The sequence below is a fragment of the Patagioenas fasciata genome, chromosome 5 (assembly GCF_037038585.1).
Source record: "Patagioenas fasciata isolate bPatFas1 chromosome 5, bPatFas1.hap1, whole genome shotgun sequence".
In the NCBI taxonomy this organism is placed as follows: Eukaryota; Metazoa; Chordata; class Aves; order Columbiformes; family Columbidae; genus Patagioenas; species Patagioenas fasciata.
The window spans coordinates 58,093,609-58,120,177 of record NC_092524.1 but is presented as its reverse complement, the minus strand read 5'-3'; the positions used below and the strand labels follow the sequence as shown (position 1 = coordinate 58,120,177).

General features: G+C 41.5%; 1 protein-coding gene across 9 annotated transcripts in view; it reads right to left on the bottom strand.

Moving 5' to 3' along the window:
• Positions 1-26,569, bottom strand: part of EML1 (EMAP like 1) — a 128,410-nt gene that overhangs the window by 75,887 nt on the left and 25,954 nt on the right. For 2 of the 9 annotated variants that reach the window (XM_071809643.1, XM_071809645.1), the window contains exon 1: positions 5,603-5,868. The exons of 5 other annotated variants lie outside the window; for them this stretch is intronic. In XM_071809643.1, the coding sequence (XP_071665744.1) occupies positions 5,603-5,669 (67 nt within the window). In that variant the 5' untranslated portion in view covers positions 5,670-5,868. Of the gene's footprint in view, positions 1-5,602; positions 5,870-26,569 lie in introns of those variants that run through there. 2 more of the 9 variants (XM_071809640.1, XM_065838209.2) reach the window with 2 other exon arrangements.

The following is a 26,569-nucleotide window of genomic DNA, read 5'->3' as shown; positions in this document are numbered from 1 at the left end:
AAGCAAAGAAAGTATTAAATTCCAGCAACTACAATTAATGCTATCTATGATTAAAATGAGCTTTAATAATTCATTATTTGGAAATACATAGCTAATTAAAGAGCAACAAATTCATTGTATTCCTATAGTGTCTTATTAACAATCATAGTTTGAGCTTTAGTAGGTTAACAATAAATATTGTTAGTGTCCATTACAGCAAGTTATTTTTATTTCATAGTGTACCAACTTATTCTGCATTCAGTTACTGCACACACACAAAAATGTGTTTCTGTATGCCATCTCTCCCCTTAATTTCAGGATAGAAGAAGACAAGTTATAGAAGCAAGTTGATAAAAAAAAAAAAATCAACTTATACTCTATATAGCTCCAAAATGTGGGAAACAGACACTTAATGTAAAGTTCAACCCAGTATTATGTTTAAGAGTTCAATCGTAAGAGCCAGAACACATCTCAGTGAAAGGAAAAGTAAGAACATGCTCTTCAAGCAATTCTGGGTAACTATCTTCTCTGTCCTACAAACTGATAGAAGCTTCATGCAGGGCATCTCCCTCGCTCCTCAGTCCAAAATGTGCTATTGGCCTGGAGAGAACACGCCTAGAGATAAACACGAGAAATGCTGGTTTGTCCGTCTGCCTCTGCTGTTACAGGCTATTGAGAAAAACAATGAACACAAGTAATGCTGTTAACTCGTTTGCAACATCCTTTCATACATGCTTGCAACATCTTTCCATACACACGGAATCCGCCCAGTGAGAACCACATGAAATCCAATTTCACTTTGCAATATTCCTAGGAAGTGATCACAGTAACACAAATCACAGTCCCTTCCAACGCTCAACAGATTTGAACTAGTGACTTGAAAACTGTAAGGTTCGACATACCATTGCTCCTTCTCTAATCCAGACCATTTTGTCTGGTTTTGGTCCAGCTGTAGGAAGAGGGTGACTGGTTGTATTTGGGAAGGTCAGGGAGAGGAAGGGTGAGAGTGAAATAGGAAAGAAGAGCCGACTGCCACAATAACACTGTCCATACCAGTTTCCTGTTTGTGGTGTTCACTTCCTCACCGACACAGCATCACTCCACTTGTAGGTACACAAATTAGAGAAAAAAAACATACATATATTCAATTTATTTTCAGGAATGGTAGATAATTACAGCTGCAGAAGATTCAAACTGGAAATAAACTGACCAAAACCAGTACATGAACTGATTTACACAATTTACCTTTCATGACTTAAAAGAAATAGCGACTGAAAGTTATCAAAACTATTATCTGTTAAAAATCTTAATAATATGATTTACTGGTTGGGGGGGGTTAAGAGGAACTGTTACTCTTTAAAAGTTTTTTTAAATTATTCTTCTTTTTTTAAAAAATTTAATATGGTTGTTTTTATAATATAGAATCATAGAATAGTTTGGGTTGGAAGAGACCTTAAAAATTATCTAGTTCCAACCCCCTGCCATTGGCAGATACACCTTTATTTTTCTACTAGCAATTACACTTCAGGTAATCACTTAAACAGAACAGTTATTAATATTATGGAATCTCCTGCAAAATAAATACATTTTGTTTAGAAAGAATTTGGTTTACACTTTTTTACTGCTTTACCCAGATATTCTATATTTGAAGTTTGTCAACAAGGCATCTGTGGTTGCAAAAGTGGCAATTTGACAGCTACAATTTTCCCACTAGCCAAGTGAAGAATATACAAAAGATGCTACAAGCTATAAATTAATAAAGCATAAATTCTCACTTCTCTAAGTCCACACAGGCATTCTGCAGAGCACAGGAATCACAGATTTCACCCTTTACACTCTACATGCCTAATAACCCTGCCCACAGTCATTAGTGTGGTGCAGACCGTGATCATTTGGCCATCGTTACAGCTATAAATGGACAGGGAATTGTGGTCAGAGGGCCCCCAAACCTCTGCTCACACCCTACATGCCTCCACAACCTGTCTGTAATCACTACTGATCACTCCAGCAGCTCAAAACCAGAGGCGAGACAAGCACTGTCTATAATGCCAGTCTGTGTCTTGTTCAGTAAAGTTTCAGGTCCAGCATGGGTCTCTCCATCAGTTTTTAAGCACACACTAAAAACCTCCACACAGTCTTGCCTCATCAGTACCCCACCACTTATGTTCAGCTTAAATAACACATTACTAACACCCTGACTGACTGCAGATAAGCATAATGGTTTTATAGCCAAGAACTACATAAAAGTTACATCAATACCAAGGAGGGTATCTATAACCAGGCAGGGTTAATATTATCCACACTTTACTTTCCAACATGCAAAATAAACCAACAGTGTTCTTCATTACCTAGAAAGTGAGATGTAAGTTGAGAATTGTCCTTAGACAGGCATTAAGAGGAGTTATTTTAGTGTCTTTCTTAAAACTAAACAAACAAACAGAATAGGCACAGCAACCAGCAAAATGTTTTCTGCATCTGGAGAGACTGTCCTCTGAAAATCCAGAGGGAGATTTCAAACTAACACCATAAATCCCTCCAAAGTAAGTATGTACTCTCCTCTGAGTTTACAACTACAGAAACTAAGGCAACAAGAATGGAATAACTTGCCTGAAATCACATTACAGGTTTGTATTTCTTGCTTTGATGTCATCTCAGACTGACACTTGCGTTCATTAACACGTTTCTCAAACACTAACCCTACCCTACTCTTCTGCAAAAGAGAGTTGCAGAAAGCAGGTGTCTTTGAACTAGCTGTGCTAAATATTTGCCCTAGATTTTAGACATGCAGCTCCAAATGAATGTATTTTCCTTGCCTCTTTCTTCTCTCTCTTCCTTCAATTTTACCCATTTCAAACCATAAAAATATGTTACTAAACAACTATGTAGACTAAATCTGCATATGAATAAAGAAGAAAAAAAAATAAGATGACCTGAAGACCCAAATTATTCTCCTGAACCCAGAGCCCTGTCTAGAGAGAAAGGGAGGCTTGGGGTAAGTTTGCCTTTGTATTATTTCTTTCCTCTCTAACCAGGTCTTCCAACAGCCAAGACCCTGCTCCCTTGTTCCCATCACAACCTCCTGCTCACCACCGGTCCCTCCCTGCCCCATCTCCTCTGTGCTGCCACCCACCCCAAGCAGGGAGAAAGGACCAGGAAGCACCAGACATCCTTGGGCCCAGGCCAGAGCTCACCTGCTGCCCTACAGGTGGCCCGCAGCTGTTCGGACAGGAGCACAGGCTTTGTATCCTGATCTTTCAAACACAATACATCCAGGCGGGCTCTCCATCATTTCTTCAGTTCAAGACTATCAGAAAATTCCACCTTGTCTCTACTTGCAAAACTTATTTCTTCTATGTTCAGAACAGAAAGCCTCTCAACATACGGCAATAATCACTTCGAGCATTTACCAGACATTTCTGTATTTCACTTCACCCTATATTAAAAATCACATTTTCCTTCACATCTCGATCACTTGCTTGCGCTGTTTGGTTCTTCTTCATGCCTGCCCCACTCCCAACTTCACATCATCTTTTGTACTACTCTTTGTACTTGCAAGAGCTTTCCACCTCCCTGTAAAGCAATTTTCTTCTCCTCTTGCAACCTCAAAACCCCCATCAGCATCCTCCATCTTTATTTTTTTCCTCATGGGTTATGTGTGTCTGATCACCTCAAGGCAGTATTCAAAGGTCCAATTCTCTTGTTCCTCCTCATCTCACTGAAGGCTAACTCATAAAAGGAAAGGCTTCTGAATCAAGCCACCTTTTTTTATAAACACAGAATAATACAAGTTTACAACAGCTCTTGAGCTCACTATCTACAATGAGATGACAGCTAGATAAGTGATCCTGTCAGTAACACATTCTAGAACATAATACTTAGAGATTAACTAAGATTTTAAAACCCACGTACAGCATAAATATGTACGGCTTAGTTCCATGAGGTATAATAGGTGCCCAGAGTTACAAAATCAACATGAGTGACAGTTCTCAGAAATTATCTACTTTGCTTATTCCAACTATTCAGAAAGTGTTGCAATTCCTACTGTTCCCATATGTGTGCTACCAGCATGAACACTGTAAAAGCAAAGCCCAGGGATTTTGGTAGGAAGACAGCCTGCTTATAAATGGGTTAGAGTATAAGCTTTGAAATACATTGCTCTATATTTGCTTTTTTAAAACACTTACAATGAAATATTTATTAACTTTAGGCAAAACAGGCATCTGCTATTAGCATACAACCCCCGTACACAGTCATAGTTTTCTCTCCTGAAGAGCTCTGAGAATATCACACAATGCGGAGCCCACACACACCACTCATCATGCCCTGAAAAACTGCTCCCATAGTCTCAAGGTCCACACATATTGAGTTTTTCGCTAACCCGTCCCTTTCTTGTGCCACACCACAAAGAAAATAAAGTAAAATTTATCATCTTCATTTCTTGCAAGAGAAGAGGTAGCTATGTTTGATGCAGTTGCTGTCATGAAGCAATTTAATATGAACCTGACTCCAGCTGTTCAGATAGCAGCAGAAAGCCAGACCACTGCTAAAATCTGGAGGTATAAGAGACCCACAAATCAATTTTCAATGAAACATAAGATTATAAATGCTCAGAATTTTGTTGCTAAAAAGCAATAACTAGAATCAAAATAAGGTATTTTGAGCTTAAAGTCTACCATGAAGAATTCTTTGTAACATTTAGGATACCAGATTTATTTCCCCACAAATAACAGTAAACACCAGCTAGTTGAATAATCCCAAATACTATGCAGGCCAAATTCTGAACACCACCTCTGAGGATACTGGCAGCTCCTCACCTCCTTTCTTTTTTACCACCTGTCACAGCATCCCAGCAGCTCCCCAGCCACTGCCACCCAGGTGACACCACCACCCCAGTAACCTTAAAACGTAACAGAAAAATCAGTAACTACAAGTCAACTACCTCAACTCCACGCAGGCATCTGACACCTAAAAACTGTCCTTCGCGGATGTGGGGAGCCCCTGGGTGGGCTCTCTGGGGAGGCAGAGAGGGAGGGGAGCTGGGCAGGGGGCGGAAGGACACACCTGCCGGGCCGCACCGCGCTGCCCGCCGCCGGGACGCTTCTCTCCGCCGCGATGCCGCCGTTCCGTGCTGCCGCGCGCCTCAGGGTCACAGACATGAGCTCACAGCTCGGCCGTATACATATATATATATATATATGTGTGTGTGTGTATATATATACACACGTTAGCATAGGCGCAGCGGAGACACGTAGCGGTGGGTGATCGCTTCTCAGGCAGATACACATATATATACATTATACATATATATACACACATACGCACACATTTCTACACATATTCCCGTGAGGAGGTGCAGAAGTTCCTCACAGAGGCTGCCGGGGGCTGGCAGGTTTTCCGCTGCATAACGGGGGACGCTGAGGGGGTGAAGTTTCCTCCCTCCTCCTCTCCCCGAGTTACGCCGCGGAGCGGGGCGGCCCTGGGCGTCGGAGCCGCCGCCGGCAGCCCCAGGCAGGCCCGCTCCCGGCGCTGCCTTCTCCGCGCCGGCCTCCGTCTCCGCCCCGCCGGGGCGCCGGGACCCCTTCGCTCCCCGGGGACGGCCGCGGGAGTCGGCCCCCGCCCTTACCGTTGCAGAACTGGAGCAGCGAGGAGGTGTCGTAGAGGCTGCTGTAGCTGGAGAAGCCGTCCTCCATCCTGCCGCTGCGCTCCCGGCCTCCCCTCGGCTGTCCCGGCGGCCGCCCGCTGCCTCCTCGCCCACACGCTGAGGAGCGGAGGCGGCTGGGGCCGCGGCGGCCTGCTGCCTGCCTCACTCAGTTGCCATGGCAACCCATTCACTCCGCCGCGGCTGGGGCGGCGGCCGCTCCGCTCAGTCGCTGAGGCGAGGGGGGAGACCCGCGGGGCGGGGCGCGGCGGGGCGGGCCGGGGCGGGGCGGGGCGCGGCGCCGTCTCGGCGCGATCTCGGCGGAGGGGGCAGTGCGGGAGCTCCCCTCTCCGGCCGTGGGGCTGCTGCACCGCTCGGCGGCCGCTCGCCCCGCGGCTCTCCGGCGGGCGACGCAGCCTCCGCCCCGCGGTTCTCTGGCGGAGGGGAGGTCCCGGCGCCGCAGCCCTGTCAGAGCACGGCCGGCGGGATCTCGCGGGAAGGGAGCCGCTGGGCGGGCAGCGGGAGGGCCAGGAGAGCGCAGCGGTGAGGCCCGGGGAGCCGCCGAGCCCCTGCGCCGGGCCGGGCCGCCCCTGCGCCGCCCAAACCCGGCCCTGATCTGGAGGAGAGACGAGCCTCGGTGGCCGTGCCGCGGCGACGGGCCCAGCGAGATCCGGTGTCCTGGTGGAGGCGAGGTGGAGTGGAGCCACCTCCCATCCCTGCGCAGGGAAGTACCCGCTGAGAGGACTAAACCAGAGTTGCTGATCGGCGTATCTCTGAATTAAAGCCAGAAGTTGTGCAATAACTGTTGGGACAGCCTGTCAGCTGGATAGAGCCGCAGCGTCCCTCGCTGCTGCAGCAGCGCTCTGCTTGTTGCTGGTCCATCGGAAGCTACCTTTGCTTCTTCCACTGAAGCAACAGACCGCGTGTCATTGCACCTTATGTCCTCCACTGGTTTCAGTAGTGATTCAACTGGCTACAGGACAGGGTTGTCAAGATAGTGTAATTGATGCTCTCTTACAATAACAACAAACAAAAAAGATACATACTGCAATTTGTCATGCCATTTTCATTTTAAACTATTTAGTTTGAAGAATATTCTACACTTTTCCAATATAGGATTCTAAATTATTATAGTTTGAAAAAACACACATAACACAAAACTGCTTTGATCTTATTGTGGGCCTTGGGTGATCACTGAGATCAGAATAAGAAAGTCTCTTCCATGCCAAATTCTGTTCCAAAGTAAATAAAACAGTTTAATTCAAAACAAAACTATAGTTACACACAGAAAATAAAAGCTACAGTCCATGCTGGAAAATAGTGCAAAGTAATGCGAAACCTGTAGGAAAGGATTATTCTCTATTGCTTTTTCTCAAGCCAGCTAAGTTAATAATTTCAGCCAGTTTAAATTTTTCTTTATCTAGGTATGTTTAAAATGGCCAGTCATGCTGAGATGATGGTAGTGGTATAAAACCAGTGTAAAATTATTTCATACCTTACAAGCTTCAGTTTCTGTGCTAGGGATATTGAAAGGTCCAGTGACTGAAAAGCATTTTTATTTCAAGCTCCTCAAGGGACACAAGAAAAATAGTGCATTGCATATTGATAGCACCTTTGATCCTGAAAAATGCCAGAGCACTTAACAAAGTGTATCTTCAGGTCTCAGTCCTTTCAGGAGCTTTTTGCAGGGCAGTTCTATCATGTGGATCCACTTACAGACATGGGTTCAGTATATATGAGTCTTTTCACCAACCACTAAACCGTGGTAGTGCTAACACAAAAATATGCTATAAAATTAGGCAGAGATATCAGTTCCATATTAAAGCGGAGTGAAAAGTGCTCCCTCCTGAATTGCCAGTGCCAATATCGGTAGAGTTGAAGTCATCTCCAACGCAAGTACTTATCCAGCATGATAGTGCTTAACTTGTATGTGACAAAAACAACTGTGTTTTATAGCTGCAGGCTATAAAATAATGGAAATTTATAGTATCTTAATTATATTAACATTTTTTAAAAGGCATGGAAGATAAAATGACTTCAAAGATGCTAAAGACAATAGATTAACTTAATGTTCTAAATGAGCCATGATTCTTTCTCGTCTTTAAAATTAACAGTTCCTTTAGGTTTTCTTATGACCTTTTCATGCGTAATCCATCAGACATTTCCAATATACTATATTCTAAAAAGTTGTACATGCAGGAACACAGATGTGCAAAAGATTTTTGGCAGACAGGTTCCAAGAATAGAAAAATGAAGGCCATTTTTAATACAAATTTCAAAGAACAATTTCCTTCATTTTAAAACATTGTTACTGTGATAAGGTTATTCTTTTTGAGGTTGAGAAGTGTTTTAATATGCTGTTTTCTCACTAGCTAGAGACAGTGTCAGCACAAGTAGTGTGCTGGCCATCAGATGTCAATGTTAGCTTAACCTATACCTGCTTCAGATGTGTAAGTTTTGGCAAATAAATCTATGAAATCTATGCTATCTAGATGTATTATGTCTACAGTAAAATAATGTGTTGTCAGTGAGAGTGCTACAAAGATGAGAGAAGTAAATGCCCAATAACTTTTACGTCTCCATTTCAGAGGATGAGGATTAAAAGTCACTCAGAGACTCAACTCTAAACCTGATCTGAGCGCAGCATCATAGAATACCCACCAAAATTAGTTGTGAAGGTGTCAGTGGAACCTATCAGCTCACCGCACTGCAAATCAGCTCAGTGATGTGACAGAAAATGATATCGCCTCCAGTTTCTAGATGCTGTTATGATGCCATTATATTCTGAGGGCAAGGGTTAGGAAAGGAAAACAGTTTCATAATTTAATTGCAATGATTTTGAGACCTGTTACAATCTTATTACACTAAACTGCACCACAAGGCACAAAATGAAAAAGAAATTCTGTCTGGCTGTGGGAACAATGGGACAATGGATCTGAAGGATGCACCAGTGTGTCTGGGATTTCTGCTGGCACAGCAAAGCAATGAAGACACTTCTTTCTATTGTCCACTTTTCAGTAAACTGTAGCTTTAATCATTTGTGCAGACCCAAGCTAGTGCTTTGGAAAATGGAAAATTATACAGACAGGAATGTGGCATCCTGAGCAATATAGTGGGACTGATGTATCTGGAGGGGATTTGTTGCTGTACATTTGTGTACATGTGTTGTTGGCTGGGTCAGAAACTCTGTATGATGTTACATGTTGAAAGCTGTATTTTGTAACTGATGATTTAAGTTTCACTTGTATTGAGTAGTGTAATACAAATGGTAAATGAGAACAAAAGATCTTTTACCTATCCATAGCTGAATTTTCAGGAATACTCTAATTTTAGGACAAAGAAAGCTTGTTTCACTCCCTGTTAATAGGCTATAGTAAAATAATTTTGATGTTTTATGTATTCCTTTTCTCTTTTTATTTCTATTTCTTTTACATTACTAGTAAATACAAAAAATAACTTGCAGGATTTTCATATCAGAAATATTGTAGCTCATAACTCTCAGCAGTCTAGAATTGTGTAGTATTATAATATGTTATAGCAAACAATCCTCTCAAGTCAAGAGTGAGCTGTCCCAGTCACTATGTCAATATGAAACAAAGAAATCTGAGTTACAGTATGCTCTTAAAGTCCACTAAAATAGCAGACACTGATTATATAAATCTTATCCCTTGTATTGTTTACATTTAGCAATAGTGTTGAGAGAAAAATTCCAATACCAGCACATTTCACCTGGCTGGTAGAGAAGGACTTTAGAAGAGAGACTTTTCCTTCTGGGCCAGTTCTGTGGCTCTGTCATTTGAGGGCATCAGGCTGGTTTCACCATGTGGTGGTAGCTTGGATAGTCTGTCCTTCATACCCAACATCTGGGTCTGTGCTGAAGGCCACTGCCTTCAGTGGGCTTCTTCGGGGAATGGGATGGTTTTAAGCTGAAAGAAGGGAGATTCAGGCTAGAAAGAAGAAATTTTTTACAATGACAGTGGTAAAACACTGGCTCATTGCCCAGGGATGTGGTAGGTGTCCCATCCCTGGAAATGTTCAAGGCCAGGCTGGACAGGGCTCTGGGCAACCTGACCTGGTTGAAGATGTCTCTGCTCATTGCAAGGGGTTTGGACTAGATGACCTGTGAAGGTCCCTTCCAACCCCAAGTATTCTTTGATTATATAATGGCATTGAGTAGGAGAAGGGCGTTGGGGTTTGGATGTCCATGGCAACACCTGCCATGCAGCCCTGCTGATGACATCAGGCGTAGTGGGCCTTTTGCAGAGTTTGCAGGAGGTGAAGGCCCAGCTCACTGCAGCAGCTGGAGAGTTCTTCTTTCAGGTCAGTGTGACCCATGTCCACTGAATGGATCGGGAAAGCTTGGATGGCCACTGTGCACACTGAACCTATTTTGTAACTAGAGAATCACAGTCACAGAATGTTGGGGTTGGAAGGAACCTCTGGAGATCATCTAGTCCAACCCACCTGCTAAAGCAGGTTCACCTAGCACAGATCACACAGGAATGTGTCCAGGTGGGGTTGAATGTCTCCAGAGGAGACTCCACCTCTCTGGGCTGCCTGTTCCAGTGCTCTGGCACTCTCAAAGTAAAGAAGTTTCTCATATTCAGATGGAACCTTCATTGGGCAAAGTATCACTATCAGCAAATGTGCTTGTTTCACTAAAATTTATCAGTGGATATAATTATAGCATCTACTTTACCATGACTAACTTTTGAAGAGTCCCTCAAGCTCTCTAGCAATGATTTGATATGTCACATTTACTGCAGTGTGATCAAAGGGAGCTGAGCTCAGCTCTGTACTCATTGTGTTTCCATTTAGGATGTAACAGTCCATTTCACAGTCTTACTTTATGAAGCAGTCAGTCTCTGCTCAAGCCTGGAAGGTTTTAAATTGCGTGTTTGTTCAAGTTTTGCTTTTCCTTTGTGAGTCAGAAGTTTCAGCCATTAAAAAACTGAAGCACTACAACACTTGGTGCCTGGCCCCAGCCTACAGTCCAAAACACGAGGCATCATGCCTGTGCTTCTCCCTGAATAATCTATCCCTCATTAAAAACAGATGAAATGGGCACTTCTTCCAGCTGTTCACCACAGGCACTGGGAGTTGGGTGCTCTCAAAGCTGATGTCAGAGCACAGGCCTCGTTTCACTGATGTGATGCTCTGCCTCAGTGCTGGAAGATGCTATGCCTTGGCTGGAGCCAGGGCCGGTGCCGGGGAGCCATGATGCCCAGCACCAGTGGCATCACCAGCGCAGCACCAGTGGCATCACCAGCAGCACCAGCACCAAGCACCAGCAGCAGCAGCATCACCAGCAGCATCACCAGTATCACCAGCACCAAGCACCAGCAGCAGCAGCATCACCAGCATCACCAGCAGCAGGCAGCTGAGCACTGCAGGAGCCCCAGTGAAGGAAGAGCCAGTGCCTGGACTTTAGGCACTGAGGATGAGATCAGCACTTAGCAGAGGGGGCTCTGGGGTTAAGTTTTGGATTTAGCTGCCCAAAGTCTGCTGAAATCCTGATCTAGACAGTTTTTTAAATTTTTTCTTTTTTTCTTTCTTTTTTCTTTTTATCTTTTATCTTTTTTTTCCTTTTTTTATCCTTTTATTCTTTCTTTTCTTTTTTTTTTAAATTTGCCTTTTCTCTTCAGTGAGCAGCAGCAGAGATTGTTTGGGGTTTTTTAAGATAATTTCATGCAGTGAATAAATTGTCTTAATTCTTCAGAAGTGGCTTTTCCTCACCACTAGACTATCTCCAAGTATTTTAGAGGGATTCTCTGTCAGGGTCCTGTCGTAGGCTCAGATAAGGATTTCCTCTCCTACTGTGCTGTAGGAAAGGAAGAAGTGCCTTGCCGCCCAGTCTCCTTTAGGAAAACACTTCAACTGCTGGAATAATTGTTCATTCTAAATAGCAGGATTCCAGCATTTCAGCCACAGCGGGGGTCTTCATGAATGTCACTACAAAGCATCCTTCATGCATGTGGGAAAGATGGGGTATGAGGGGAGGATCACCATTATGCCAGCACAGTCTGAGCACATTAAAAATACAGTATAACAAATGTGGGATGAAACCATCAAAGGTATGCATGTTTTACAATCCAAATGAAAATATGTTGCAATATGTCTGTATACATCATGTTATTACAAATGACAGATATTGGAAGTGTGGAATTTTCCCCATAATTAATAAGAATATTCTTCATCATACTGCCCGGGGGAAAAAAAATATTGCTTTGCAGATTGATTAATTTGTAAATATAAAGAGAAGGCTTTGAAGATGAAAAGAATAATGCTTTGCACATCTCTGACTCTTCCCATTCAAAGATGGGAGGCTGCTCGGCAAACAGTAATGCTTTCAGACTTGCACCACCTTTTTGAGCTGAATGTTGTCTTTATTTTACTTATTTGGAAAATAAGAGGGAAAAAAAGACAGAGTCAAAGTCACGCCAGGAAGTCAGTGACAGAATCAAACCAGAATTACTACCAGTTGAGTGCACTAGCTATAAGGCTATCCTGCCCACAAACACTGAATGTATTACTTTTACGGTTTATCATGAAATGCATTCAAGCATAGCACCTGCCGTAGAAATACCCGTATTTTTGTAAGATCCTCCATCAAGCTGGATTCAATGCACTTCAGTGTATGTAATGGCCAGCTGCAGATTTGTTACGCCCACAGATATAACATTATGATACTAAACTGTTGAGAAGAAAAATGCACTACAGATACACAGGAATGAATGCCTTTTCCACCTTCTGTGCAATCTGTGCTGATGGGAACAGCATTTCTGAGATATTAATACTCTGAGAGACTGATGTGAAGAGGTGTGAGGATAGATGACATCACACAAAGAAATGACTCATCTGCTCTTCAGAATTACTCCTTTAAAGTTTTAATTTCTAGCTCAGCTCTGCAAGCCTATTTTTGGTGACTTCAGTCCCACGTGGAGGCTGAAAGCTTCCAGCAGCAGAGCTCTTTGAGACCTGTGTGTTCGGGGGCATGAATCCTGCTTCCTGGTGGCGTCGTTTCTCTGGTTTTACATGCAACAGATTTGGCACAGGTTCACCAGTTCCTCAGCTAGGATGCAGCAGGGTCATTCCTACAGGTCTGTATCACTTCTCACGGAGGATTCCCTCCCAGTAGAAAGAACATTTTGCACCCACTGAATCCTGAGGGTGCCCCAGGCAGGTAGGTGTGGAGAAATGCTTTCAGCGAGTATGAACAAAGGATGCTTTTGTGTGGCTAGCACTGCATTGACGCTCCTCCTGCACGTGACTGAGATAACCTTTTTTTTCTTAGTTCTTGTGGTATGATTGTAAAGATGTTACTATGACAATAAATATTCTAGACATCTATTTTGTGCATACATTTAAGTCATATTTTGTTAGAATTTAATATCTGGTTTATACAAAGCCACAACAATATAAATCTGTGCCTTGTGAATTAGATTACAGAAGAAAAGACTAGAACAAAATATAGAGTAGATATATGTTTTAAAAAATACTTAAATTAAGTAACTTTAACTTAAGTAACTTAAATAACAGCAGAGTAAACTGATCATTTCAGATGTAGACAAAAATTGCCATTTTTTAGCAAAATGGTACAAAACCAGTTATTCTGTTCAGTGTTTAGAATGAGAATTTTAATTTGACTGTAACAATTTACAACAATGTGTAAAACCCAGAAGCAGAAACCAGGGTATATGTCCAAAGAATATATGTCAGCTATACTGTGAGAGAGAAGTCTCTCTCCTCTGCAGATACCCACAGCACTATTTCTTACATTCCTTGGTCAGTAGGATGGTAGTTTAAATGTGCACCTTATCAGACATGACATTCATAATTTCCCAGCTTCCCATGTCACTGTTTCACTGTCTTTCGGATCCAGTATAATTAAGGGCATTTCATGGGAACCAGTGCATACTAAGAGAATTTACTGTCGGCCATGTAAATAATAAAGCACACATAAAAATGTATGTGTAAAATGAAGCACCACATCCGTTCAATATATTAATGTTAGAAGGGGTTAGCCAATCTTATTTATGTCACTTTCTACATTCACAATAAGAGCTAAAATGGGTAATTTATGTGACTGGAAATTTGCCCAGATATGGAAAATTAACTATGGCAAGTGCCTGGAGAGGTAATTGGAAAAAATACTGCATTTCTTTTAGTGATCTTATATGTTATGCTTGCTTCTAGTTAGGAGTTTATTGGAAAAGCTAATTTGCTCTACTAAACAAGTCACAGAAAGCGCTTGCAGAGTTCACCTCTAATCTTAACACCTGCCACCACACATGCTCATTTACCACCACAACTAACCTACCTTAATGTTTTGCTTATATGTCTCCTGTATCTTTCACCAAACACAATATTAATAATACCAAAAGAGGTAGGGGAAGAAAAACACAACATGCCATTTGTATGGTGTGGGTCATTTCTGCAGGGGACAATACAAAGTCCACTGGTTCAAACTCATTGAATTCCCATGAGCTTTTCCTGAGTGGGTGGAGGAGCGAGAGGCTGGAAGGCAGGATGACCTGCAAGGGATACGCAGGAAAATCAGCCCAATACACTCGCAGATTCCTTTGATATCTGCCGGAGCCCAAGACCACCTACATCGAGACCTTACATCCCTCTTCTGCTTTTGCTGCCTCAGCCTGTTCCTGCTTTCCCAGTACAAGATCCCAAGGCACAACCTGGGAATGGAAGAAAACAGTTAAATCATCAGCTAATTTAAACTTGGCTGGCTTGAGAAAAAGCAATAAAGGGTAATCTTTTCCTACAGTTTTCAACATTACTTTAACTAATTTCCAGCATGGACTGTAGCTTTTACTTTTGTGGGTAACTATAGTTTTGTTTTGGATTAAACTGTTTCATTTACTTTGGAAGAGAATTTGGCATGGAAGAGACTTTTTTGTTCTGGTCTCACCCAAGGCCCACAATGAGATCAAAGCAGTTTTGCGTTATGTGTGTTTTTTCAAAGTAATTTCTTTCTGCAGATTCACAACAAGTGTATCCAAAAATTTAGACAAAATCAGTTTTTCATCTTTTAACATATCAAACTTCAGACAGAAAATGCAACAATGTAAGTGGCTGAACCAAAGAAGCTTCCACTGAATTGCCCAGGAATATTGAGGTTTAAATTGCAGGATCAGGTCCATACAGTAATAAAATATTTGGCTTTTGGGGAAAGAATGCTGGTTGTTCTTAAAACACCTCTGCCAGCCAGTGCAAGGTGTAGGATTACTAATTCTCCTCAGGGGAAGCCATGCATGGCATTCTTTGCTTTGATGGTGGCATTCAAGAGTCCTGGACAGAGGAAAAAGTAACAGGGGCAATAATGACAGTCTCTCAATGGAGCCCTGAGAAATAGTCCAGGCCCTGCCGCCTGGCTGCCAGCCATCCACGTATGAAGAACAATCGTACATTTGTTTTGGATACCAAGTCATCTAATTTTAAAAACGCTTTCTGATGCAGCCCTTTAATTCTGAAGTATTTCACCACCTGATGTTTCTCTCTCAAGCTTTCAAAGAAGCAAGAGAACACCAGAGCTATGGATAAGGGAAAGGAGGGAAACTAAAAGGATTTTGTCATTAGTGCAGTCATAATTCAAGAAAAAAAAGGGTAAGAAGACAAGTTCTTTTCAACTTTTTGATGCATGATAATCCCTCCTTGTCCCTCCACTTTCTGACAGAATAATGCTGGAATAAAGACTAGAGTGAATCTCAAAAGAAAAATATGTGTTGTGTGCCATAAATTATACAAGCAGATGCAGCCATGAGCTAAAGAATGAAGAACATAAAAGCCCTGCCGCATGCACTGGCTGATGAAGGGCCGGAGGTTGCCAAGGGACAGTGCGTGACCATGGCTCAGTCCAAGCCAGGATCTCACTCTGAACATCAGCCTGCAGCCCTGTCACGCAGGGGCTTGCTGCCCTAAGGCATTCTTCCTCTTAAACAGCTCTTTTACATATCGGTGGATGTTTAATGAATGTTTCAGCTGCAGCCAGCTTGTGGCATATTTTGCAGATGTCTGAGAAATCTTGCAATTAAGAATTTTGCATCTTTTCCCCAAACCACTCCTTCAGATAAATATTCCCACATGAAGGTGAATGAGTCCCCCTAGACTAAGGGATGGGTAGAACAGGCCACTGGCCAGGTCTTCATCTGCTGTAACATTGCAGAGTACTATCAGCTTCAGCTGAAATCTTGATTTCATTACCTTTTATTTGTTAGAAAAAGTATTATATAGCTTAATGGTGCTACGTACAGAAATAATTAAAAATAACTTAGCTGGCCGGCTAATGCTCCTCAGAGACTTAATTCAGCTAAACAGTTGTTCAGCAAAGTCTAAACTCTGGATCCAGTTTTTTCGGATTTCAACATCTACAATATCTCCTCATTTTTTGTGGCGTTTTCTATTTCAAGATATCAGCAGCTATTTTCTTATTTAGCAATCATTTCAACAGGAAAAAAAAACAAAAAGGATGCAATTTAGATTCATTTGACCAATTAAGAAAAAATGCATTTCAAAGAAGTTGATGGCATTCGTTTTATATCAGCAAGATGAATTAACTAAAACCTGTATAAGACTGTGTAAAAGGACATTTTGCCAACTTCACTGTTTTAAATGTCATGTGGTGGCCATCCAAGAATGAGGAATAAATAATACTTTGTGCTGGAAAAGAATACATATGACTCATGATTTTCAGCTGTTACACATGTGAACTTGTGGAAAATGATGCAATTAGAGACTAGAAGCAGAGCACAATATCTGTTTACATTCAGCTCTGCTGAGCAAATCAGAACTGCTGGAGGACTGCAGAAAAAAATGTCCTTTTCTCTCTTGCTCGTATCCTCCATGGGCTATGTACTGCTTTGAGTTACATCATATTTGTGCAATACAATTAGAGGATAGTCTTGATAAGATTTAGCATTTCGTACTTTTTCCATTTGACTGATGAAGAGTGTTCTGTCATTCATTCACCATTTCCTTCCATGTGAAATTAGGAAATATGGCATGTGAAGACTGAAATCCAGGGTTTTTCCATCCCTGCATGTTTTCCCTTGGAACTCAGAAACTCAAGTTAACCCAGTGCAGAAGAAGGAGAGAGAATGTAGTAATAAAGTCCCTGGCTTCACCACAGGCCCTTTTCTGACCTGATCAGAAGAAAGTATATGGAAAGTGGTCAGAACATTGAGGATAAGTATAGATGAACAGCAGAAGTATGTTGTGGTAAAATCAGAAAGACAAAAGCACAAAATAAGATACAAGCACGGTCACTGAGTTAACAAGATGTGATTCCACAAATGTGTGCCAATAAGGGTGACGGGGTGCTGGTCCACCCCTCAGGGGTGTGAGACAACTATCGACTGACGACATGGGGATGGTACAAGTGATTAATGACTTTTTCATATTTGTCTTCATTAAAGCTGTATTTCAACAAACACGTTAAGCCAGTGCTGTTGCTGAAAAATGTTGTTACACCCTCCCTGCTCCACTCCATTCCCATCTCCTCACTGGTCTCCTGCATCCCAATGCCATAGTGATTTGTAAGGGTCTGCAGGGGTCTGGATGGGGAAAAATTAACCTAGCAAGTAGATGATTGTAACTAGGATCAGTCAGTTCTGCTGTTTGATTCATCTCATGGCTGCACAGTATTCAGATAGCTTTTTTCAAATTCAAATGTTAACCTCATCCTATGGTGCTTAAAGGTCAGACTGGTGGAAGGATGGGTAGTTACTGTCTCTGAGTGACTAGATGTATAGAGTGTCAGAGGATCAGAAGTAGGAAAGCATGGTACCTGTCTTTAAAATGGAGAAAAAAGAAGGAGCTAGGAGATTATTGATCACTCTGGTTAAATTCCATTCCTGCCCCAAAATCTAGGATCTTTTAAACAAACCATTTGTAAGTGCCTGAAAGATAAAGGGGAAGTGAGTAGCATTCAGTGTGAGTTGTAAGAACAAAGTCAGTCAAACCAGTCTAGTTCGTTCTATGACTGTGTTGTGCTGTGGACAACAGAAGGGCAGTTGGTGTCATGTAACTCAACTTCAGGAAGGCTTTTGCACACTCATGACACTCTCATAAGCATATGAGGAAACACAGCCTTGCTGACCCTGCTACACCTGTTCTAACAGGTATAAGACTGTTCAGGAAATTATACCTAAAAAGTGGCACAAAAGGGAAGGATGTATGAAAGACAGTTTTCCACATTTTCATTAGTGACTGAAAAAGGGAGCAGAAGACATACTTAGTAAATGTGCAGGTCACAGCATGGGAGCTCTGCAAGTATGCTAGTCAATAAGCAGATTAAAATTTTTAAAAAGATCTTGGCAGCTTGAGGGAACTATCTGTAAAAGCAAGATAAAATACACTAAGGACCAGTACAAGGGACTACATTTAGACAGATAGTATCTGCTGAAAGGTGGGTAATAACTGGTTAGGAAATAGCTTGGCTGAGGGTAGACCACAAAACAAACATTGCGTCAGCTATGTTATGCAGAGTGGAAAAGGCAGGCAGCATACTGGAATGGACAAATAATACAGAAAATATATCAAGAAATCCTTCTACTCTATTCAGTACTGATACCACTTCAGCTGGAACATTAAATCCAGTTTAAGTGGGGTTTAAATTGTATCAAGAAAGATTCTTATTCAGGTTAGACATTAGAGTAAAAAATCTTCCCAACTGTGAGTGCAGTAAAGCACTGAGATAATTGCCTGGAGAAGTTACAGAGCATCCATAGAATATCTCTAAGATTATTTTAGACAAATGTATGTCCTGTTTGATGTGAAATATCTGGTCCTGCCTTGGGTCAGATTGACTAGATGAACTCTCAAGCTCTTTACCAGCCTAGGTTTCCTGAGATCCACTTCACTGAGCTATTGTCCAGCCCATTAAGAGTTCTGGGGAACAGTAGCTGCAGGCACACTTCCATGGGCATTTAGCTGATGTCCTCACTTGAGATTCAGAAGTAACTGGCTGGAGTGCCTCTAATAATCCCGCTTTACTTACAAAATCTCTCTCAGTTTCTACTAAACTGGAATAATAAAGATTAGGGCATTGTTCCATTCCTCTGTTCTGAGGAGATCAAATCTTGCCCCCATTTAAGTCATTGGCAATATAGTCATCCTACCCCTAAGGGCAGTTGATGAAGAAAGTACTGTAGATAATGTCGTACCAGAAAATCAAGTGGATATATAAAAAATGAAGTCACTTTTCTGAGGACTCGCGTGTACGGTGCTACTGTTCTGGGGGCTGGTGATGGAGAATCAGCCTTTCTTCTTACAGTCCCTGGTGCATGTCAGGTCAGGTCGACACGAAGCAATCACAGTCCACTAGTGCTCACTAGAAAATGACCTAATGTCTCTTTCCCTCTTAAGAGAAGAAACAAAGTAGAGTAAAAACTTGGTAAAAAAATCACTATCACAGTTGCAATAGTGAAACACCAGAAGTCTGAGTAGGCATCAAGACTGAGGTGTCCTCACTGTGTCCTTCCAAAACCATACATGGGAAGTCTGGGGTTTCATTTCCCTACTGTGTTCCCCATTTTTGGATCTACTTCTGTAATGCTCATATAGACAAGCTGATGAAATTAAAAGGCTATTCACACTCACTGCAGTATTTGCTTTCAGTTAAAAGCATTTCATTGCTATTTAGCAGGCAAACATGTACACACACCTACGGAAAGGAGAGCTCTCTCTGGGTTTGATGCTCCCGAGCATCTGTAATCAGCACATCTGAAAATATTTTAAAGTGAACTCGGCCTGTATTTGTCTTCATATCACAAAGTGCCCCTAGGGACAGAATTGAGTGTTTGGGTCTGTTTATATTATTCCCTTGTATGAGATGAAAGACATTTATGTGTCTCTTTTCTCTGCATTCACAGGCACCTACACATAAAGGCATTCTGTACAAACTGTCCTCCCTTTCCCTCATAGAAGAGTGATAATCTAATATGATTTATTTCTTAGTGACACAATCTCCTAAACATGCATTGAAAATGATCATTAACCTTGAAGGCTAAATTATCTGTTTTCTCTACTTGCGCTTTGCAGTGCTAACAAAAGTAATTTCTACAAGATAAATGTGGCTTTTGCATTAGCTGAGATGTAACTTTAAATTAATAAAATCTATTAATCTTTTATATATTCCGGAACCTAAACAACAAAGTTTAAAATTGTATCTTCACAGTTATGAAATTCAGGTTTACGGTTCTGCTTAGATGGAATAGTGTGACATTTGAGACAGCTGCAACATTTGGATCGGTGCCCAGCAAAGGGAGGTGTTCCGAAACACCAATTTGATCCAAACTCTTTCTAAGTTTAAAGAATTCAGCTGAAGGGGAGACGCACACACAATTGCAAGTGAGCAACCCATGCTTTACTATTGCAATCCAGTTCATTTAGCTGCTCTGTGAGAATTCGGGTGTGGAATCACTGCCTATGTACAGAGTCAACTACTCAAATTCAGGATCAGATCGACTGGGATGATTTGGTGGGAGGACTTTTAGATCAGACAGGTGTCAATGTCACCTCTGTGTTAGAAAGTAACTATGATTCTCTTAAAAATAGAAAGCACTGTTTAGTTCATACTGCCTGTTTGATGTAAGACAAACTCAAGCACAGGTCCAGTCTGGTAGGCAACTTGGATTCAGAAAAAACCTGAAGTTACTTGGCTGTGCCTTCATCACAGGCAGTCACTATGGCAATGAGAAAATATTGTGAGGTATAGGAATGATGGGAATATGACTCAGAGAGTACAGAAAAAGAAACATTCAAAAACATAACTCCCAGTAGGCACAGAGTACACTTTTCAAATGTATGCACAAATCGAACAAGATAACCTGGTACTCCTTTGCACCGATGTGTGTATTCGGGAATGCAGATAATAAATGGGCCATGGTGCTGCATGTTTTCAGCCCCTCTATTATCAGGGGGAAACAGAAGCTGGCGGTGAAGGAAACGATGATGCTTTGCTCGGCTCCTTGCAGCCCTGTGCCTTTCCCCACAGGTTGCTGTGTGGCTGGAACAGTGTTTATCGGTGAGGGAGATGTTTGGACAGACCTAGCCGAGTCAGCATGTGACTTCCGTGGCCTTTCCAAGTGAGAAGCCTTCTCCTTTCACTTGTGAAGATATGAAGGCTTGTGGGAGCCCCTGTATGAAGTCTCGCATCTCACTGACCATGGTCTCATTGAATTAGGGTTTGATCCAAATAGAAAGCAAGCAGCAAGAGCCATCCTGCAGGGACACATCCCTACAGAGCATCCCACAGGCAAGAATGACCAGGCTAACTCACACCTGTGCTCTGACTGGCCCCGGGCCATGTGGGCTTCAGTGTGCCACACAACAGTCGTTTGTAAAATAGCTTGTCCTCAGAGGAATTTTCTCTCCAGTTTTGCTGTCTAGTTATATAGTCCCAGGAAGCATGAAGATATATAGATATATAGATAGATAGATAGATAGATAGATAGATAGATACACACACACTTTTTTTTTTCCATGTTTAAAAAGAATCTACCTCATGCAGCTAATGATGATTGCATGGCCTGTATTAGCACTAGTCATTCTCCAAACACTTTATGCATTTGGCCTCAGTAGCACTCTGACATGGTTAGTTCCTCAGATCGATTATGCATTGTTCAAAAGCTTTTCTTTTAATCAAATTTATGTTCTGCCTTCTACTTCACTTAGCGTCTCTTTATCATTGAGCTCCAAGAAGCACCAGATTAACTATGCTCTCTGTATCTTTCTTTCCCTGCCCCCCCCATCCTTCTCAAGCTTCCCCTTCAATTTACTCAAATTCTTCAATCGTTTCTGCCCTGAAGGTGGTGAGAGCTTCCTTCCCCATGGGTTTCTGGGATGTGTGAAGTTTGGGGGCTGTCCCCAGGCTTCCCCTCCTGACCTGCAAGCCGCTGCTTCTTCATGAGAAATTCAGCGAGCTGCAGCAGTCCGCTGCGCCCTTTGATCCTGCTCCCCCGAGTTTTACTATGGGAGGTACAATGGAGCCCTGAGGCATCAACATGATTATGCTATATTCTTTTACCTTAAAAATACTGTCCACCGGTATTGTTGCTCAGCAACATGAAACTGTGTATCACTGCTGGCTTCATTAAACTTTAAAAATATTTTTCCTTGCCAACTCAAATAAATAATTGACGATGATTTCAGTGTATATTTAGCATGTCTGTTGGAATTCCAGTAAGTAGGTAAAACAGTTTTTATATTTCTAGAATTAAGAAGAAATAACTAATACTGGCTGTAAAAGAAATGTATAGCTTAAAAATGCTTGCTCTTACATAGCAATTTGTAAATTGCTCAAAGAAGCTGTACCAGAAAAATGTCAAACCCTATCATTATTTCTTTACTGAACACACCGCATCTTTTTTTCAGAGATCATTGAATCTCATTATATAATTTCCTACTAGAAAAGACTACCACAACTGATCCTTTAATTTCTTTCTTATTTGCTTATTTGCTAATTTAGGCAATTGAACACATTAAATATGCATAAATAGAGAAGAACAGATTTCAACATATATAGTTTCTGGCCGAGTAATAGTGCCTGGGGTTATTAAAAGGGAACGAGCTATAAAAGTCAAGTGTACCCTTTGTCATCTAACTGATGGATTGCTTGTTATTCACCTCTAGCATGGGTCCCAGCTAAAATAAATTGCTGCAATCCTTATCAGCAGATTCTTTTCTATTATCTGTGTGAAGTCTCGGTTGTATTTAATTGGTGGCATTACCAGAACATTTTTCTGCAAATATAGAAGCCTCTTGGTAAATGCAATTGCTACTTTAATCCGTGAGAGGCGTGTTTAGATGTGTATCTGTGAGCAGAATGGAGAGAACCTGAGCTAAGGAGCTCCGGAGATCTCTGATCTAAATGACTGCCAAAATAAACATGAGTAGAGATAGAGGGATTAATCCTGTAATCCTTACTTAAGCAAAATTCCTGCTATCTTCAGTCAGATTCTCACTGGGGAACAGCTGTAGAAATTGGCCTAAACAAAGCAGAAACGAGAAAGGCCAAATTCTGCCTCTGGGTGTGTGTGTGTGGCTTCCGTAAAACCTGAGGTGTGACACCCTGGGCCTGGGATAATCAGCACATAAATTCCCACCAAGCTCTATACTGCCGAGACTTTACACTGTATAAATACGAGGCATATCCGAACCCCCACGGGGAAATGTTTCTATCCAAGCTTCACTAAGAAGTGAGAAAACAAGTGCAAACTGAAACTAACATTCAGAAATAAACCGTGCATTTTATTAAAAAATATCTTTCATCGTGACCAGTCCTAGGAATGTTTGGAGCATTTGTCGTCACTGAACTCAGAGTTATTGCCCCTGTTTTCCAGCTGAGATGGAAAATCAACACACAAAGTTAAGTGATTTTCCACAGACCACACAGCAAGTGATTAGTATCGTGGGGACAAATTAATCTTGGGTGTAAATCCATAAAGATTAATGGAGCTCTAACAGGGATTAATTTGGCCCATCATCTCTAAGGCTGGTAAAACCAATTAGGTGATGTCATTAATCTCCTGGTTAGTTCAGGACTGTTTCTTAAGCAACACTGAAAGAAAGACAATAGAGCAGGAATGACCAAAGGATCCACTAAACCAGATGAATTGGCCACTCCTTGGCAGAGGATTTGCAGGAGAAGCCTTCAATAGTGACAGCAGCTCTGATGTGCCCTCAGGCTCCCATCCCAACTGAGACACTCTACGGCAATTGTTTATTTGCGGACTGGATGGAGAGTCAGCCTGGATTTCACTCACTGATTGAGTTTATGATTTTTTGTTAGGGCAAGACTGCCATGAAGCTGATTTGGAGTCAAATGTATTCGCTATAGTCTTGGGGTCATAAATTCTTTGGAAATAAGAAATGGCTTTATGAAAAGTAGCACTTGAAAGAGTCATAAACTTTAAAACATGCACATTTGGCCTGACAAAAAGTGAATGATCCCATTGGAAATAAGTATTAGGAAGTACTGCAATATCTGTAAAACTGACATTCTGAGATCTGGAAAAAAATATTTCCTTTCTTATTGGTTGGGGCAATACAAAGTTTCCTATCTTAAATACTGAAGATGATCCTGATGCTTATAAAAGGGTCAGAACTGGCCCACAGCAGAGAACAATGTTTCCTCCATTTAGTTCAGGAATTTTATTTTAAAGAGAAGCTAAATTAAACTGAAAGTTTTTTGTTAAAGGGTAATGATGAACTATAAAAAAATGCATTCGAGTAGAGATGAAGTGAACAACGAAAACTATGGCTTCCAAACCATGGTTGATGGAATTTATAGCAAAAGAACATCTGTGTCATTGGCAAGGTCTAGTGTGAGGACACTGAATAGAAGTTAGTGAATTTGTGTCCAATAGTTGTGCGCATTACCAAATAGGCCTGGTTAAAATGTTCCACTGGGATTTTGAAAGCAAAACTTGGCAATAGTGGGATCATTAAAACCCTACTGCATAGAAGACCTCATTCAAAATGTAATAATACATAGTGGCTTTTTCATTGTTATTAGGAGAAAAAAATATTCTAGCTATAATAGAGATCTTTCTGTCAATAGTTCTGCCTGAATGAGAGTTTCACAGCTGAGATTTCATAATCAGTGACATGACTTAAAACTCCTTTCATGGGGATGTTCTCAAATAAATTAAGATTTCTTTCCTTGTTTTATATAATGTAGGAGTTCAAACGAGGTGATGTGCTCAGGCTGACAGTATGGATCCATTCAGGAGGGAGGATGTCATGATGCTCCTTTGTGCTGCAGGAGAGAAGCAAGGCTTTGCAAGGCTGGGCTTTCCAGCCTCCTTCCCACCACCGTCAACTGAGCGCTTTTTAGGAATGGAATGACACACTGCTGAGTCCGTACACAAATGAAGGATGCTAAAAAGAGACATGGAGTAAACACCTATCCAGAATGTGAAAGCAACTTGAATTTTGGCAGGGTGACTTAAATATGGAAGATAGAGTCAGGCGGACAGTGCCGATAATATGTGAGCATCAGTACTCAGGAGGAGGTACTTCTAAATAGCAATGCTCATAAGCCTAGAAATTGAGATGAGGAAATTTCATCAGCCAAAAATTGTAAATAAATGTACCAAGGAGTGTTCCTACATAGTATCATCTATGTTTTAGAAGAGCAATGAAAACAAGAAATGCAGTTAAGAAAAAACTGTCAAATAAGGCCCGTAATATACAAAAAGATGAAAGAATGTCAATTTTAGTATCTTCCTTTGACAGATGGATCTAAAGAAATATTCTGAGAAATGCTCCAATACAGGCCTATGTTTCCAGAAGGCCTTTCAGACTGTTAAATGAAAAAGTTTGTCTCACTGTGTGTTTCTGACAACTGTATTTTATGATTGTTAGAAGAAGAAATTATAAAAATAATACAATTTCTAGGCAAGAAGAAAATTTTGACTATTTCAGTAGACTAGCTAGCTTAATACTATTTTCCTTTTTAAAAACAGATCAGCTTTCTCATTAGTAATTAGAGAAAATGGGTAGTAACCATGTCACCATTTATCCAGCCTTTCTAATGTGCAAATATGCCTGCAGCACAGTGCTTCAAGTGCAAGGCTATATAAAACCAGACAGTAAATGTAAAACTGTGCAAAAGCTATGCAAAATAAGTGTCATAAATGTAAACCAGTTCAAGCTTTCATCTCTAATATATCCAGGGTAGGAGCTGGGTAAAGGTACCTTATCTTCTGCAGCTAATGTTTGTTGTAGAAACCATATAGCAACCAGCACAACATCACAGGTATTAGCTCCATGCAAATAAACTTCTATTAAAAATTAGTGTTCAGGGGGACAAAATCAATACTTTAGTGTTGAAGTGAGTACCACAGTAAAAATACCTGACATACAAATCCAAGTTACTTTGCAAAAAAATGACTCCCCACAAACAATTACAGCCTGTCTAGTTCATATATCTTCATTGCCCTGCTTAAAACATGTGTGTCAGAAATTATTTATGAGGGACAATAGATGCATATTCATAGTAATTACTGCTTCACAAGTCCAGTTGCAGTAAAGCTGAGAGATCTTGGAGAATAACAGTAAGAAAAGTAATGATGGCAACTGCTTCAAGGCACTGTGGAGCCCAGTGAAGGGCAGACTTTGTCCTGTGAACACTGTGTTAGCTGTTTGCTGATCATCTGATTGTTACAGCCACTGCGGATTTCATTGGCAATTAACTCTGGTTCTGTTTTCAGAACAGAGTAACAGGCATCCTGAAATGCATGTATTTATGGAAAAGCCTTTTATGTTCTAGTTTGGATATATTTGGTGATCTTTAGAGGTTTCCTGGGTTCTTTTTTTCAGACTGGAAACACAACCATGGAAACACTTATTCATTGGCTTGCATACACAGTTAGTGCTACATATGGACTGTGGACACAAATGACAAAGATGGCTTACATTACAGAGATATGTCATCTTACAGTCAGAATGAGAGAACAGACTCCATGTAAGACTCCATCTTTGTGGTAATGTTTACATACTCATTTTGCTCCATATTTACAGCTAATTAGCTCCTCACCATGTCCTTGCTAAGATGTGAGAGCTTCAGCTGTGGTGGCAGCTCGCCCTCTTCAGAGGTACCAACTCGATCCCTTGCTACCATCCTTCAGTTCCCTGAGGGCTATAAAAAGCCTCACTTCTACCAGCAAGCATGCCTTTGAATATTTCGTGAATTGATACCAGTCCAAAGCAGATGGTACGGGTCTACCCCGTACCATGTCCCTATGAAAAGTACCACCTCAAGCCTCATTTTGGGGGGATCACAGGTGCAGAGCATGTCCAAGGGGGTTAAAAGGACCTCTCTCACAAAAAACAGAATACAGGTGTCCTGGCAAGTCAAGCTAGACACAATCCCCTTGCTCCAAGCATGCAGCTGTCAAAGGGGTAAATATGAAGCCGAGACAGACCACGGTC